This window comes from Xyrauchen texanus, chromosome 1 (genome assembly GCF_025860055.1).
Source record: "Xyrauchen texanus isolate HMW12.3.18 chromosome 1, RBS_HiC_50CHRs, whole genome shotgun sequence".
Lineage (NCBI taxonomy): Eukaryota > Metazoa > Chordata > Actinopteri > Cypriniformes > Catostomidae > Xyrauchen > Xyrauchen texanus.
The window spans coordinates 38,737,017-38,755,298 of NC_068276.1; the positions used below are offsets into that span (position 1 = coordinate 38,737,017).

At 42.4% G+C, this 18,282-nt stretch overlaps 1 protein-coding gene across 1 annotated transcript in view; it reads right to left on the minus strand.

Moving 5' to 3' along the window:
• Positions 1 to 18,282, minus strand: part of LOC127635593 (plexin domain-containing protein 2-like) — a 102,074-nt gene that overhangs the window by 45,031 nt on the left and 38,761 nt on the right. The window contains exon 2 of the mRNA XM_052115766.1: positions 14,442 to 14,641. Within this exon, the coding sequence (XP_051971726.1) occupies positions 14,442 to 14,641 (200 nt within the window). The remainder of the gene's footprint in view (positions 1 to 14,441; positions 14,642 to 18,282) is intronic.

Below are 18,282 nucleotides of genomic sequence, written 5' to 3' on the forward strand. Positions count from 1 at the left end.
TGTATGTTACTGATTAAGAAGTAATGTCAAAAAAACAGTTATACGGAGAATAACTCCAGAACGGAGGGGCGGGGTGACCAAAGCTCATTATCATTTAAAGTCATATGCTCTGAAACGGCGTGATGAAAACAGATCTGTTTTTGAGCAGGTAAAATTAGTGTTTTCTTAAAATACTAATGAGAATTTTTAATAAAAGTATATTACAAAGTTTTCATTTAGACCCTAAAGATACATATTAACTTGTACAAAAATGGCATTATATGACCCCTTTAAGACTTACTCTCAGTCAATCAGACAAAACCAAAGAGTGTAAGAGGAATATCTATGGTGGGAATTCACAAAAGAATAGTGGTGCTGTTGTGTTAAGTTTATTAACACATACAATATACAGGAATATTGCATAAAGAAATTATTATTAGTTTATCATTTGTAGCACTGTAAATATGCTTACTCCAGTGTTAGAAATTAACAGGGGCTTGAGGAAAAAATGCCACAATAAGTGACAAAAATGTCCACCAAAATTGATCACGTTTGCACCGTTTTGTAGCGCAAAGCCCTGCAGAGGATAGTGAGGACAGCTGAGAAGATCATCGGGGTCTCTCTTCCCTCCATCAAAGACATTTACAAAAAACACTGTATCCGCAAAGCAACCAGCATTGTGGACGACCCCACACACCCCTCACACAAACTCTTTACCCTCCTGCCGTCTGGCAAGAGGTACCGAAGCATTCGGGCCCTCACGGCCAGACTGTGTAACAGCTTCTTCCCCCAAGCCATCAGACTCCTCAATACTCAGAGACTGGTTTGACACACACACACACACACACACACACACACACACACACACACACACACACACACACACACACACACACACACACACACACACACACACACACACACACACACACACACACACACACGTGTCCTGAGGTGCACTTTAATTACTGTCAATTTATAACTGTCTGCTACCTCAATAACTGCTATGTGCATAGAGCACTATCTCATAGTATGTTATGTTTATGTTTTTAGAAACTGTCATCTTTTTGCACTAGTGTACTGGTCGGCGCTGCACTGTCTGTCACTGTGTCTATTGTCCTGTTCATTGTCAGAAATTTCTTGTACTGTCCCGCACTTTTTGCACATGTTTGCACGTGCACTTTATATAGGTATATATAGGTATTTTATATAGGTATTTTATTTAGTTGTGTAGTCTCATGTGGTTCTGTGTTTGTACTATGTTGTTTTTATGTAGCACCATGGTCCTGGAGGAACGTTGTCTCGTTTCGCTGTGTACTGTACTAACTGTATATGGTTGAGACGACAATAAAAACCACTTGACTTGACGGTAAGTAAATTATGACAGAATTTTCAGATTTTTCCCATAAAAAATGTGGCAGAAAGAGCTCAGCACAATATTGAAGTGCACAGAACGGGAGCAGCAGGGGCACAAGACCCTGCCCCTTTCATTCACAAATCTAAAGGTGCCCTTTTGATCATCCAGAAAAAGAGGAGAAATTTTTGTTATTACATTAAAATTGTTAAAGAGAATTTATTTTAAATCTCGTTATAATCTCACAATAACAGTAATAATGTGTTATTATGAGATTTCTTTGTATATTGCTGGCATATTAAAGAAAGATTAAGCGGAGGTGCCTTTAAGAGTGTGCGCTACAGCAGATTGGGAGCGGATTCCAGTCGCAAGTGATTCTCCCTACTCACTCCGAACTGCAGAGCCCTTGAAGTGGGTACTCTGAAGGAAACATGGCATTACTGTATAAATGTACCCTTCACTAACAGTCTTATTGAAGGGCCCTCCGAGAAAAGATTAATTTTCGTTTTGAAGGAGTTTTCGAGTGGCATCCTCTACTTCAGAAGTGCCCTTCAAGGAAGCCAAAAAATGCTGATTTGAATTCGTCCCGGAACATCGAAGTGCCGTTACCTCAGACGAGTAACAGGTCAGATAAAACATCCTCTACATGTATTGTGTTGTAAGGTCATCAAAAGAATAATACTCGATTGCTACCGCATTTCCGACATCGTGTACCACTAGTGTAGACAGATTTATGAATTATAATGGGAGGGGTAGGGTCGCTTTCACTGATATAAATTAAATTAGTCTTTTATAGTATGCTGACATAAACTGGAAGGAGCTGTCAGGTTCAGCCAAAGCCAGTTTGGTTTTGTTGAAACTAATAAGCCATTAGACTAATCACTTTCAGAAAAATACCATTGGGCTACCACAGTGCCGCAGCTCCCTATACGCATATTACACAGTCTGTGCAGGGCACCAACTCCCTAGGGGGGCACCATCATACCTTAGGGGGCACCAGAAACTCCATCGTCTGCCCTTACTCACATGTTATACGTTATTCAAGGATCCTGTAGCATTCACGGAACACAGTTGATCATATAGTATATTTTTCAATATTCTAGTATGTTTTTATATAGCAAAATACTCATATAAGTTTCCAGGCCTTTGTGTGACCCAGGAGAGAGCATATGCGGTTACTAAAAGTGTTGATGCTGCAGAGAACACAAAGAATGGTTGATATTGGTTGATATCCTTGAACAACAGGTGTATACCTTAAAATCCCTTTAAAAAACCTTCAAAAACAAAATGTGTTTCTGTTAATCAATAGTATTCTGATATGAGTCCTTGGTGTGTTTCCTTCGTGCTGGCATGTATCTTTTCAAAGATACTTTTAATGTTATTATATGAATGGTGTCTTGTCCTAAAGAGCTGAATGTATGATATCTTTGCAGCTGGTGTTTTCTTTTGATAATGTGTATGAGCAAACAAGACCGCTTTATTGTAAAAGGTATATGGTGAGGACAAGGTTGTTTTCTCTTACACAAATATTTCTAAGTTAAAGTGTTCTTACCATGAACTATAATATATGTTCAAAATGTGTGAAGTTGCCAGCTGATGTATGTTTTTTAAAAATAGATAGATGGGGGATTTTCCACCAATATTTAATTAACGAAGGAAATAAAACATATTGGTGGCGAGGGAAAGAGATGGGGGCAATAATCCCATTGGTCAGAGATAATGGGTAAAAGATAAACAAAAGGTATATAACTGAGAACTTAGAAGAATAAGGCCAGAACGGACAGCTGACCGGCCTCATGTTTGTTGGTGTTCAATAAACTACAACTTTGGCATCTGGAACTCAAGACTCCGAGAGTTTTCTTACAACTTAGAGAGATTCATCATGATTTTCCACGACAATCATCCCACGCTCGAACTTTCTCATCATGCCTTCGCACCGTGCACCACGTTACCAGGGTAATGCCATGGTACTGAATGATTGATCATGTTCATATTTCATGATACTGTCATGGTACTCCACCCCACAGAGTTTTACAATGACACATGTCATAAACATGGTGTTATCACAGACCATGTCTGAAAATAAATAAATAAACAAGTGTATTACCATGGTGCATTTTGTTAGAAATATAACAGAATAGGCTATCATTTGTAATGAAAGAAAAATTTAAAGAATTATGTACAGTATATATATATATATATATATATATATATATATATATATATATATATATATATATATATATAATAAAATAAAATAAATGTCCCTGCTAAGGTCTGTGCCGTCACTGCTCAGCACAATACATTATTTTATGGCAGGTTTTTACAGTTGGGAGCCAAGACATGAGCCAATTTGGATTCTCACATTAAAAACAAACAGAATTTCAGGGTTTTCAGTATTGAAAAAAAATACAATCACTTTCCTAAACAAAAACAGACAGGGGCAATTTCTGTTTGTTTGTGCTTTTGCAGTGCTGGCCATATGTTAAAGAGGTTTGTACATTGAGAATTGATCAGTGGCAACAGTATGGATATTCTGGACTCTGCCTGGAGAATAAGAAAATCTAAAAATATGTGTAGGCCAACACATGTGCTCAGATGTCTCGGGCATTTCAATTTACAAACAAAAAATTTACACAACTCCAGAAATCATGAAATTTTAACAATAAGCAGGTCTGCAGATGCAATCTGCCAAGCAAATGAATAGGACGGAAAACTTAAGTGCTGTTGGAAACACAACCCACCTCTACTGATTGGTAACAGGATAATACTTTGGCCAGGGATAGAAGAGCACAATCAACTTATGGAAATAACATCAACTCATGGAAATACCTCACTGTTATTAATGATCAAATGTGTGTGTGTGTGTGGAGGGGGAGGGGGGGTCACCCCTTTTCCTCCCCAATATGGCATGCCAAATTCAAAATGCACTCTAGGTGCTTGTGGTGGCGTAGTGACTTGCCTCAATCCAGGTGGTGGAGGATGAATCTCAGTTGCCTCCATGTCTGAGACTGTCAATCCGTGCATCTAATCACGTGGCTTGTTGAGCGTGTTACCGCGGAGATCTAGTGCGTGTGGAGGCTTCATGCTATTCTCTGTGGCATCCACACACAACTCACCATGTGCCCCACTGAGAGAGTGAACCACATAATAGCGACCACAAGGAGGTTATCCCAACGTGACTCTACCCAGCCTAGCTACCGGGCCAATTGGTTGCTTAGAAAGCCTGACTGGAGTCACTCAGCATACCCTGAATTCGAACTTGCGACTCCAGGTGTGGTAGTCAGCATCTTTACTTGCTGAGCTACACAGGCCCCTAACTCATGTTTTTTTTAAATGAGCCATGAACTGTTTACTATATGAACTTTTTTTTTTTTACTACCAACGTCTTTGAGGTGTGTGAATGGCTTTCGGCTGCAGATGGCACATGAAAAAATTAGCACTTAAGAGTGTTTGAGTAGATTTTATTTCTTCTGAAGTCTAATAAAATGGGAAAGAATTTGCATGTCATGTTCTTGGAAAATGTCTCTATGCGAACGATCATACAGATTTAGGTAAGTTTGAACCAGCTTGCTGATTACACTGATTCATTTTGACTGATCTTGGCTGATCTTAACTGACTTAATGGGAATCAGCTGTTTGCCTCAAAGTAGGTGGAGCTCCAGGTCACACCTACCACTGATATGGACCAAGGTGTTTAGCACCCAGTAAGACGTTTTCCTGAAATTTCACCTTAGAGAACTGCTACGAACACCTGAAACTAATTCAAATACACCTTTGTTTTGGCCAGATTTTGTTCTAAATGACCTCACACCTGTTAGTTCTTTGATTTCATATGAAGTGTTTCGGTTCCTTGAGATAAACAATTTTAGTCAGTAGAGATTTGTAAAACAGTTAAAGGATGGGCAAGGAGGAGGCGAGAACCGGCTTGTCAACATAAATTATATTTTAATGTAAATTTAAACCAAAAGCATAAACACACATGACGGACATGCCCGTAATTCTCTCTCTCTCGAACCATCGTCCCCGGTCGCCTTTATCCCTCGCCTCATCAGGCCGATTGGGGACCGGGCGCGCGATATTTCGACCGGCCCCACCCCCCTCCACTCCACACTCCTCCCGCCGTTATCTCAGGTCGGGGTGCCACCGGCATGACGTACACCCCCCCCCCATCCCTGGGGCGGGGTGTATCTTGCGTCCCGCGTGGTCATCCCCGCCTTCCTCGCCCTGGGAGGAGACAGGAGGGGAAGACAACAACAACAAAACAAAATAGGCGAGGGAAAAGGCCAACACGGTGCGACGGAGAGAGAGAGGGGAGAGAGAAAAAGCTCACTCACCGGTTCTCTGATGTACCGTCGCGTGGTCCTCGAACACTCCTCCACACTCAGGCGGACGACAGCCGCTCCACCCCCGGGCGAACCGGAGTGAAACCGTCGACCCCCAGCGGGTAGAACGCGCCTCCGCTTTTCTGGCGGCAAATGGGGACACTCCTCCGCCCCTGGCAGCGGCTCTACTGCTCCGGGCGGTCGAGAGTTTCTTCCCTCCTCCCCTCGCGGACGGCGGTCTTCCCTCGACCCCTCCGCGTCTCTGGGGACGGCAGGGCACTCCTCCGCCCCCGGCAGCGGCTCCCTCGCTCCAGGCGGTCGGGGTATCCAGTCCCTACTTGCCCCGCGGACGACGGCCGTACCCCGCATCCGGGCGGTCGGGCTACTCCGTCACCCGGCAGATGGCAGCGGCCCTCCACTGGGTGGACGGCAGTGTCGAGGACTCTGCGACAGGCATCCCTCCTCCTTCCCGGGTTTCAGCACCAATGTAAAACAGTTAAAGGATGGGCAAGGAGGAGGAGAGAACCGGCTTGTCAACATAAATTATATTTTAATGTAAACTTAAACCAAAAGCATAAACACACATGACGGACATGCCCGTAATTCTCTCTCTCTCGAACCATCGTCACCGGCCGTCTTTATCCCTCGCGCGCCTCATCAGGCCGATTGGGGACTGGGCGCGCGATATTCCGACCGGCCCCGCCCCCCTCCGCTCCACAAGATTTTAAGGACACTTGTATATAATCCAGGGTAAACATCCACAAGTAAACATCCAGGGTGGTTTGTTTAATGATAAAAGAAGGGCTTTGAGTGTTTGTGTGTGTGTGTAGGGTGTCTGGGAGTCTAACCCTGAGAGGGAAACAATTGATTAAAGATGCCAACATCACTTTATCAAACACCCTACTACACAATGCAGTGCAGAATTTATATGAATAATATAATTCTCAGAAAGAAGCCTGTCTTTTAAGAAGAGGTGAGTATTAAATATTTGTCAATTTAATCCCTTATAATGGAGGGCAAGCAATGCAACCGAGGCAGAAACTAAGGCAAACTATCTTGCCTGAGGACATGTAATAAAAACGCAATTGAAATTCAGAGCTTTGAAACACGAAAAAAAAATGACAAAGGAAAATAACTTTCTTGTGTGCAACATAAATGATGCACCTGGTGTGTGTGGATGTGCAGGAATGTGTTTATATATACAGGAGCTTGTAGATCAAACACTGAAACCACATCACACACAGCATCGTAAAACAACATCAAAGAAAACGGCCAGTAGGAAAAAAATGCATACAGTACACTCTAGCTAACAAACACAGCAAACAGATGCAAGTGATCATTACAGATACACACATTATTCAGCAGCAGATTTGGTCAAACAGCATCATACACCATCAGCATAATACAATTTATACTAAAAATCCCAGTTCCCTCTATGCTGAGGTTAGATTTTTACAAGCACACACACAAAAATAAACGATCACATCATGTGGGTAACCAATTCAATCTTGAAAACTCATGCACATAAAACATCTTGTGATGTTTTTCGTGCGAAGATAATGACCACATTGCGGGAATGTCTTGCTTTCTGTCTCGCTAAACACATTGGGATTTTACTTACTCAGAAGTTTTGTTGGAATAGGTTTTATGAAAAAGGAAGGAGAAGGTTTTAACCAAACCTCAATGAACCAATCATTTCCTTTTCTTTCCTCATAAGAACACTTTAGAGGAAGTAAAACTCCAACAGTCAGTCAGTGTCTTTATGTGTAGAAGTTGACCAATAGTGGATTTTGCAGATACCAATAACTAAGAGTGACGAGGAGGAGAGTGTGGCCGAGCCGTGAGAATGCACGCTCGGCGCTAAATTGTCCTAATCAGTCGGGAGGGGGATGAAGATGAGCCGAAGGTGCCAGGTTGAGGGAAAGAGAGAGACATACTCTTTTTGTGCTGAGTGTTTATGTTGATTTATGTTGATATACAGTGCATCTGGAAAGTTTTCACAGCGCTTCACTTTTTCCACATTTTGTTATGTTACAGCCTTATTCCAAAATTGATTAAATTTGTTATTTTCCTAAAGATTCTACAAACAATACCCCATAATGACAACATGAAAGAAGATTGTTTGAAATCTTTGCAAATGTATATATATATATATAAAAAAAAAATCACATGTACATAAGTATTCAAAGCCTTTGCTCAATACTTTGTTAAAGCACCTTTGGCACAAATTACAGCTTCAAGTCTTTTTGTTTATGATGCTACAAGCTTGGCACACACATTCTTCTTTACAGACCTCTTAAGCTCCATCAGGTTGGCATCAGCATCGGTGCACAGCCATTTTCAGATCTCTATAGAGATGTTCAATCGGGTTCAAGTCTGGGATCTGGCTGGGCCACTCAAGGACATTCACAGAGTTGACCTTAGCCACTCCTTTGTTATCTTGGCTGTGTGCTTAGGGTCGTTGTCCTGTTGGAAGATGAACCTTCGCCCCAGTCTGAGGTCCAGAGCTCTCTGGAGCAGGTTTGCATCAAGGATGTGTCTCTACATTGCTGCATTCATCTTTCCCTCGATCCTGATTAGTCTCACAGTTTCTGCCGCTGAAAAACATCCCCACAGCATGATGCAGGGATGGTATTGGCCAGGTGATGAGCGGTGCCTGGTTTCCTCCAGACATGACGCTTGCCATTCAGGCCAAAGAGTTCAATCTTTGTTTCATCAGACCAGACCAGAGAATTTTGTCTTTAATTGTCTGAGAGTCCTTCAGGTGCCTTTTGGCAAACTCCAGGCAGACTTTCATGTGCCTTTTACTGAGTGGCTTCCGTCTGGCCACTCTACCATACAGGCCTGATTGGTGGAGTGCTGCAGAGATGGTTGTTCTTCTGGAAGGTTCTCCTCTCTCCACAGAGAAACACTGGAGCTCTGTCAGAGTGACCATTGGGTTCTTGGTCACCTCCCTGACTAAGGCCCTTCTCCCCCGGTCGCTCAGTTTGGCCGGGCGGCCAGCTCTAGGAAGAGTCCTGGTGGTTCCAAACTTCCATTTACGGATGATAGAGGCCACTGTGCTCATTGGGACCTTCAATGCTGCAGACATTTTCTGTAACCTTCCCCAGATCTGCGCCTCGATACAATCCTGTCTCGGAGGTCTACAGACAATTCCTTGGACTTCATGGCTTGGTTTGTGCACTGACATCCACTGTTAACTGTGGAACCTTACATAGATAGGTGTGTGCCATTCCAAATCAAGTCCAATCAACTGAATTTACCACAGTTGGACTCCAATCAAGTTGTAGAAACATCTCAAGGATGATCAGTGGAAACAGGATGCACCTGAACAAAATTTTGAGTGTCATGGCAAAGGCTGAATACTTATGTACATGTGATTTTTAATACATTTGCAAATATTTCAAACAAGCCTCGTTCACGTTGTCATTATGGGGTATTGTTTGTAGAATTTTGAGGAAATTAATGACTTTAATCAATTTTGGAATAAGGCTGTAACATAAATGTGGAAAAAGTGAAGCACTGTGAATACTTTCCGGATGCACTGTATGTCATTAAAGATATGTTGACTGTTCTGCCAGTTCCCGTCTACTCCTTGCCCATCCTGAACCCCATTACATTGGTACCGAGACCCAGGAAGGAGGGGGGATGCACTGTCGTGGAGTGCTCGCCGCTGCCGTCCACCAGGGTAGGAGCCGCGGTCGTCAGCCAGGGGCGGAGAACTTGCTGCAGTCTGCCAGGGGAGGAGCGGCTGTCTTCCGCCAGAGGGCGGAGGAGTGGCTGAGGACCAGGCGACAGCATGCCCGGGGATTGGTGTGCAAGTTTTTCTCACTCTCTCCTCTCTCTCTGCTCACTCTCTGTCTCTCCCCTCACTCTTTCTCTCTCCACTTTCCCTCCCCTCGTCTCTCCTAGGGCTCCAGAAAGGCCGTGGGGGAGTGGAGGAGTGTGACGAGGAAGAGGGCGTGGCCGGGCTGTGAGGATGCACGCCTGGCACTGATTTGTCCTAATCAACTGGGAGGGGGATAAAGACGAGTCAGAGGTGCCAGTTTGAGAAAGAGACACACGTGTCCGCTGTGTGTGTGTCTGTGTGTTTATGTTTGTTTAAGTTCAGTTATGTCATGAAAATTATGTTGACTTTTCTGCCAGTTTCCGCCTCCTCCTTACCCGTCCTGTGAACCCTGTTACACTAAGGTGATGGAAAAGGCTGATAACCGATTAATCGGCCTTTCGTTTTTAAAAATTATCTATAGAATTTATAGAATGTTAAAAAAGTCTTTCCTTACTATGGTACTATGATTTTTGTGAAGTCTCATGCACCGAATTTATCACTTCAAGTCTCTGTACTGTGTACTCTAAATTAAAATGCACATTAAAAATAACACATATGATACATATGTGAACCTTATACAGTACTGTGCAAAACTTTTAAGTACTTGTGAAACATTTTGCATAGTAAGGATTTCTTCAATAATAATTTCATGAATATCAATTCATATTATACAAGGTATAGTTAACAAAAAAATCTAAATAAATATTTGGATTGACCACCTTTGCCAGATACACCTGGACACAGTTTTTCTTGGTTGTTGACAGATAGGATGTTCCAAGATTCTTGAAAAATTAGTAACAGTTCTTCTATTTATTTAAGCTGTCTCAAATGCCTCTGCTTCTTCATGTAATCCCAGACAGACTCAATGTTCAGAGGGGAGCTCTGTGGGGGTCATGACATTTGTTGCAGGGCTACCTGTTATTCTTTTCATTTCTATTTGCAAAAGGAATGTTTGGGAGTCTAAAATTTATATTTCCTTGTGACACACTAAAGCTGAAGATATAAATAACTGTATTAGGACAAATGTTTGTGAAACATCTTATGTGCCTAAGACTTTTGCACAGTACTGTATTTTGTTTTATAGAGTAAAGACGCTGACTACCACCCCTGGAGTCGCAAGTTCGAATCCAGTGACTCCAGCCAGGACTCCTAAGCATCCAAATTGGCCCGGTTGCTAGGGTGGGTAGAGTCAAATGGGGTAACCTCCTCGTGGTCACTATAATGTGGTTCTCGCTCTTGGTGGGGTGCGTGGTGAGTTGAGTGTGGATGCCACAGAGAATAGCGTGAAGCCTCCACATGTGCTATGTCTCCACGGTAATGCGCTCCACAAGCCACATGATAAGATGCGCGGATTGACGGTCTTAGACGTGGAGGCAACTGAGATTCGTCCTCCACCACCCTGATTGAGGCAAGTCACTACGCCACCAAGATAACTTAGAGTGCACTGGGAATTGGGCATTCCAAATTGGGGAGAAAAGTCCCCCAGTCCTTGCCATTGAAAAACCACCCCCACAGCATGATGCTACCACCACCATGCTTCACCATTGGGATGGTATTGCACAGGTAATGAGTGGCGCCTGGTTTCTTCCAGACATGACACTTGGAATTGATGCCAAACAGTTCAATCTTCATTTCATCAGACCAGAGTATCTTGTTTCTCACAGTCTGAGAGTCCTTCAAAGCAGGATTTCATGTGTCTTGCTCTGAGGAGAGGCTTCTGTCTGGCCACTCTGCCATAAAGCCCAGATCGGTGGATTGTTGTAGTGATAGTTGTCCTTCTGCAAGTTTCTAGTTTGGCCATGCAGCCAGCTCTAGGAAGAGTCCTGGTTGTTCCAAACTTCTTCCATTTAAGAATTATGGAGGCCACTGTGGAAACCTTCAATGCCAAATCCAAATTGATTTTTGTAGCCTTTCCCAGATCTGTGTCTCGACACAATCCTGTCTCTGAGCTTTTCTTTGACCTCATGGCTTGTTTTTTGCTCTGATATACATGTTCAGCTGTGAGACCTTATATAGGCATGTGTGTCCCTTTCCAAATTATGTCCAATCAATTGAATTTGCCACTGGTGGACACCAATCAAAGTGTAGAAACATCTCAAAGATGATCCAGAGAAATGGGATGCAAAGTTCAAATGTCGTAGCAAAGGGTCTGAATACTTATGCCAATTATATATTTCAGTTTTTTTCTTTTTAATACATTTGCAAAGTTATAAAAAATCTGTTTTTATCTATGTCATTATGGGGTATGTAGTGTAGATTGATATGAAAAAAATAAAAATATATATTTTAGCATAAGTCTGCAACATAACAAAATGTGAAAAAAATTAAGGGGTCTGTATACTTTCTGAATGCACTGTATTTGCATATTAAACATCCATCCATCCATCGTCAACCGCTTATCCTGTGTACAGGGTCGCGGGGGGCTGGAGCCTATCCCAGCTAACATTGGGCGAAAGGCGGGGGACACCCTGGACAGGTCGCCAGTCCATCGCAGGGCCACACATAGACAGACATACACTCACACTCACACTCACCTCCACATCCACACCTAGGGCAATTTTTTTTGGAGACACCAATTAACCTAGCCTGCATGTCTTTTGGATGGTGGGAGGAAGCCGGAGTACCCGGAGAGAACCCACGCAGACACAGGGAGAACATGCAAACTCCACACAGAAAGGCCGGGGCAACCAGGGTTTGAACCCACGACCTTCTTCATATTAAACATATAATATAAAAATATCTGAAAACAGAAAATGTGCATTATCCATTTCTGTCAGTGGATTTAGGAAGAAACATACTACCACAAGGTTTTGCCGAAACGAATCATCCCAAAATGGCCAAATATCAGATACTATTCACTTTCATTATAAAGAGTAGCTATATTCTGCTAAAGTATCACACAGGTTTCAACATGCATGATGGTATAATGATGGTATAATATATTAGGGTGAACTATTGTAATGTTTGTGAGTGTTCATGTATTTCATGTTTAGATGTGTTTTGATTCCATGTCTTTAATTTTGAAAAGTTTAGTTCCTGTTTCCCTTGTCATGTGATGTCCTGTTTCCCTACATGTTCAAATGTCTTGTTTGTATTGGTTTATTGTCTTGTTAACTTGTTATCAGTTCTGTTAAGCATTGGTTCATGTTTCTTTGTCTTATTAGTTCAGTCTTGTGATTGGTTTTCTTGTTATTGTTTTACCCAATGTTTGTGTATTTAAGCCCTCATGTTTGCCATTGTCAAATATTGTTAATGTAACTTTGTTGTTTTGTTCCAAACCAAGGCAAGTTTCAGTTAAGTCATGTTTATGTCAAGTGTATAGTCAAGTCTCAAGTTCATGTTTTTGTTAGTTCACTGGTATAGTTAGGATTTTTATGGCGTTATTTCCCTGTCAAATGTCGAGAGCGCATTATTGTAGCGCGAAAGTACATTAATGTTATGCGCGAGCTCGAATCCCTCTGCTTCGTGCTGAATATATATTGCCGAGATCGTTTCTGATGAACGGTTAAGATTGAAAGATTGGTTAGGGTTAGACCACTAGAGGCGCCTTCTGGCCCATATATATCTTCGCCTCATATTGACGCTAAAGGGTGCCATGTGCGTTGGTTTTATGACGCTTTGGTCCAAATTTTAATCTTAACCGTTCTATTTCATCAGAAACGATCTTAAAACAGGGCTTTAAGTGTAAAATACCGAACTTGTCCTTTAATCAAAATGCCTCTGATTGGCCAAACTGCATTAATTAAGCTCAACAGAAAGTGGGTGATTGATTAACGTTATAACACTCAACGCTGCAATCCGCGATAAAGAAAATCTATTGCAGATGACACTTTTCATTTCACATCACTTCATTCGTGACAGCCATAATAGATATAGGACTAGCATAATTTTACGGGGGCATGTTGCCACCTTATCTTCCCCAAGTCTTTTTTCAGATTTTAATTTAGCAGTTGATCTCGCTACGTACTTAATGTTTAATCACTGGTGTGATTGCACGAGACAATGTGTTAATTATCAGACGTAAAATATTATTTTTGCCTTTTGGAATCGGCTTTCAAATCTATTTGGCTCAAAAATCTCACTACAATGGGCATAGCTCTGTAGTATGAATGTGGTTGACAGTCTAGGTCATTTATATGTAAAATAATCCAATCGCCCTCTTCCCAGACATTTCTAAGATACATTTGACATATTTAACATCAAAACAAATAAAACTGTTTACCTGAGATCGTCGATTCTGCGGATCCATCTCGGCTCGTCTTGATTGAATTGAATCGTCTTGATTGAACACATGAACATGTGCGGTTCAATATCAACCAATAAGATTCCATGTACGATGTCGCGTTTTCATTGGTCAGTCGTTGAAGCCTTTTCTGATTGGTTGTTGCCGTTTTGACAGCGTTTATGCCAAGAGCAAAGAGAAAGAAATCGAAGAGAAGAGTACTTGGGCATGCGCGAACGCACGGGACACAGTCTAAGCACAAACACGCTTACTTTAAGCGAAGAGGAGAGATTCGCGATTGCAATGAACACGTTTTAAGTGCAGGCATATTCTCTGAGCGAGCGCAGAGAAAATTCTTTCAAGAGCAGCGTGTATCTGAGAGCGCGCCCAGTTCCGCGCGCGAGCAGAGGGATTCGCGCTCGGCGCATTATATTCCGCGCGCGAGCAGAGGGATTCGCGCTCGCGCATAACATTAATGTACTTTCGCGCTACAATAATGCGCTCTCGACATTTGACAGGGAAATAACGCCATAGATTTTTGCATGATAAAATTTTGTAAATAAACTGCACTTGGGTTCTACACTGTGTCATCGTTTACCTGTGGCCAGCATTGTTACAACTATCCTTTAAATTGGAGGATGATGAGGTATATATTTTTGTTTTAGTTACAAATCTTTAGTCCATACAGAGAAAATCCAAATAATGTCTTAATAGAGCATGTGTAAATGTTACCAATATTTGGGAGCTTTTGTCTGCGTCATCATCAGCCAGTGTTCCAGGTGAATCCTGAGACTCAGGTGTCAAGCTGTCTTGACTGGCTTTGTTACTTTCCATTCGAAGGGGCTCCATGAGAAGCCATCGCCTTGTCCTTAAAAGCTCCACTGTGACATCATCATCCTGTGACAATCCTTGAAGAATTGAATAAGCAGACCCTGGGGAAAAACAGACCCAAATCAGTTAAAGGGTGCTAAAAGCATAAATATGACCACAATTTTAATTTGCTTTAAAAATGCAGACACCATTTAATCTTCAAAGGTTATTACTTAAAAAACTCACAATGGTCATGGTCAGTTTCATTAATTATTAAAAAAACAAAATCCAGATAAGCTTCAGTTCTCTCACTAGTGGCTGTCAGTTTTCACCCACATATTGGAATTAGCATAAAAAGTATAACAAACACAAAGCATCACTGTTTTTTATTCTACTTTTCTTACTCTATGATATTATTCTTCCTCTGCCTAATCTTAATCTCTTACTCTCCAGCAACTCATAAAAGCACACAATCACATGTACATATGGTTATGCAAATTAAGACTCCATTAAGAAAAACACACAGCATCTTCTCTGGGGTCACATCAGAGTTTAATTAAAACTTGTGTTTACTTTGCTCTCCCAGCTCTTTCTGTTGCCTCAATTCCTCTCATTGAAAATGAAGGGGGGAGAGATCATGGGATCATTTGAGCGCTCAAGACGATGGAACATATGATGGGAATCCCCTAAAGCACCTCATTATCTGATTGAGTAGATTAAATAAAAAGGGGAGATAGAAGAAATAAAAGGAGAGTCCAGTAAATCTCTCTGGAATATAGTTCAGTGGCCGTCAAACACCAAACAAATATAAAAGCCCAATAGCGTATTATGCACTGGTGAAGTTTGTTTGAATGGATAGATGGAAAGTTTGAAGAAAACTACTCAAAATTATTCTCATTTCTCTGTCCACTTGTTATTATCTATTCAGCTCCAAGAGTTTGTTGTGTTTTAAAGTATAAATACTTCTGATTAATTTGCAGCACATCCTCCAGTATTTTAAGGCAATAGACCTCTTAGTAAATGTGATTATGTGGAACAGAAATGAAAGGAATTTAAAATCAAGTGCATTCAAATCACAAAATGTTTATTAAGCTGTAAAATTCTGGTAGGCTGAAGACAGGAACAGACAGAGATGAAGTAACTGAAGTGTGAACACAAGTGCAGTTTATTTACAATGCTTGTAATGGAATAAAGCAAACATAAATGAGACCTGACCAGACTTAACTATAAACTAAAACTTAACTAGGAACCGGACAGACAGAACATGGAATCAGAGTTACAACCAACAATACTCAACAAGGGACTAATGCAAACAAGAGGGCTAAAATAAACTGACAAGGGAAACATATAATATACAAGATAACAAGACTACTAAACAGGAACCAATAACAGAACATAACTGATAACAAGTTAACAAGACACATGAACATGAACATGAGGGGAAACAGGATATCACAAGACAAGACAAGACAAGGAAAACACAGAACTACAAACTAAAAGTCTCTAAACTACTAGCGACCTCTGATGGCCGCTAGGGCAAAAGTCTCAGGTGTTACATAGCCCCCCTTTAAGGAGAGACTCCTGTTACTTCTAAACATAACACCAAAACAGAAAAATTGTTCATAGGAGGAGCAGGAACCATGGAACCGGAAGTCCAAGAAAGCACAGGGGAAACAAGTAGGCAAAACGGACAGGCGCCCAAGGCGGAGCGAACGGAGAGTCCGAAGACCAACTTGAACCAGGAGACCAAGCAGGCCAGGGCAGATCAGGCAGACGGTCAGGAGACCAGGGCTGATCAGGCGGACGGCCAGTAGACCAAGGAGACCAGGGCTGATCAGGAAGACGGTCCGGAGACCAAGGAGGCCAGGGTAGTGGTTCTAGGAAGGGAGCGGGGTCCACAGGTTTGGGAGGTGGCTCCAGGAAGGGAACTAGCAGAGGGTCAGAAGACCAGGACGGAACTGGCAGAGGGTCAGGAGGTGGAACCACAGGAAGGGGAGGCCCAGGGTACAGAGCCACTGAAGGTAGGGACTCCGAGGGAAGAGCTATCTGGGATGGAGGCTCAGCAGACAGAGCCAGAAGTGGAGCAGGCGGAGCCACTTGAGGATCAAGAATGAGTCTCAGGGGCAGATCCGGAGGTGGAGCGGGCGGAGCCGCAGGAAATTGAGACTCAGGGGGCGGAGCTGCTGGAGGATCAGGAATTTGAGTCTCAGATGGAGTGGGCGGAGACACTAGAGGAGGAGCGAGCGGAGCCACTAGAAAAGCAGTCGGAGCCGCAGGAGGACGAGTCTCAGAAGGAGCGGACGGAGCCCTGAAAGGCTCAGAGGGACAGAGCCATGCAAGGCTTGAGGGTCAGAGCCATGGGAAACGGATTCCCACGTCGACTGGGAAACGGATTCCGTGGCTGTGGGCACTGGCAGTGACAGGGGAACGGCCTCCGTCCCCCTGGGCACAAGCAGTGACAGGTGAATGGCCTCTTTGGCCGTGGGCACATGCAGTGACAGGGGAATGGCCTCCATGAACATGGGCACTGGCAGTGACAGAGAAATGGCCTCGATGGCCATAGGCACTGGCAATGAAATGAGAACGGCATTCGTGGCCATAAACTTTGGCAGTGACTGGGGAGCAGTTAGTGTAAAAACAATTCAGTTCAAGCACACAGGAGGATGTCAAACACCATATCTTGTTCAGTTGAGCACATCACCAGCATCATTAATGAAACTTCTCAGGTAAATTATGATGATAACAGTGATATACTTCCCTTCCAACTGAAAGAATATTTAGAAAAAATTTATAGAATGTCTGAAGACGGTCTTTGACCAAAACGCTGTAAGCTAATAAAGATTTGGAAGCTACACAGTGTGCAGGTATTTTTATAGATTATTTCTGTTGTATTGAGAATGCCCTGCCCAAGACATGTTTATTTATAGGTTTAACAGCATTAGCACAAACATACAATATGAATGACTGTTATAATTATAGAGCATAATTATATAGCACTTTCTGATATTACACTGAAAACGCTTTACACTGTGAACAGGGGAATCTTCTCAACCACCAGTGTGCAGCATCAACCTGAATGATGCCACGGCAAACATAGTGCGCCAGTACGCTCACCACACACCAGCTGTTGGTAGAGAAGGGAGTGATACTGCCAATTAATGGATGGGAACTATTAGGAGGCCATGATTGATCAGGGCCAATGGGGGTAGTTGGCCAGGACACTGGGGTTACACCACAACTCTTTACGAGAAGTGTCCTGGTGCCTTTTTACAGTACAGTGTCCCTGTCACTATACTGGGGTGTTAGGACCCACACAGCCCACAGGGTGAGCACCCTATGGCAGCTCTTCCAGCAGCAATCTGAGATTTCCCCAAGAGGTCTCTGTGACAATTTAAATATGGCAAAGGAGGAAGCTGGGCCATCTATGCCAGATTGAGTACATGGTGCCATTAAAGCTGAAAGGGGGACATACCAAATACCAAAGAAATTGTACATTTCTCAGTCTAAATGTTATGCTTATAATTTGTAATTAAAACATTTTATCAAATGAGAAAAAGGCAAAATAGTAGCATTTTTTAGAACCCCACTGTATGTTCTGTATAGAACGTTGGCCCTACTGGTTCTGGAGGGAATTTTCTATATTTAACAATGGATCTAGCACACTCATCTGAGGTATTAAAAAATATTTTTATGTAGGCCCATCTCAGGATTTATATATGAATGTTAACTTCTTCCCTTTTTTGAAAGTGGCATATTTTTATGG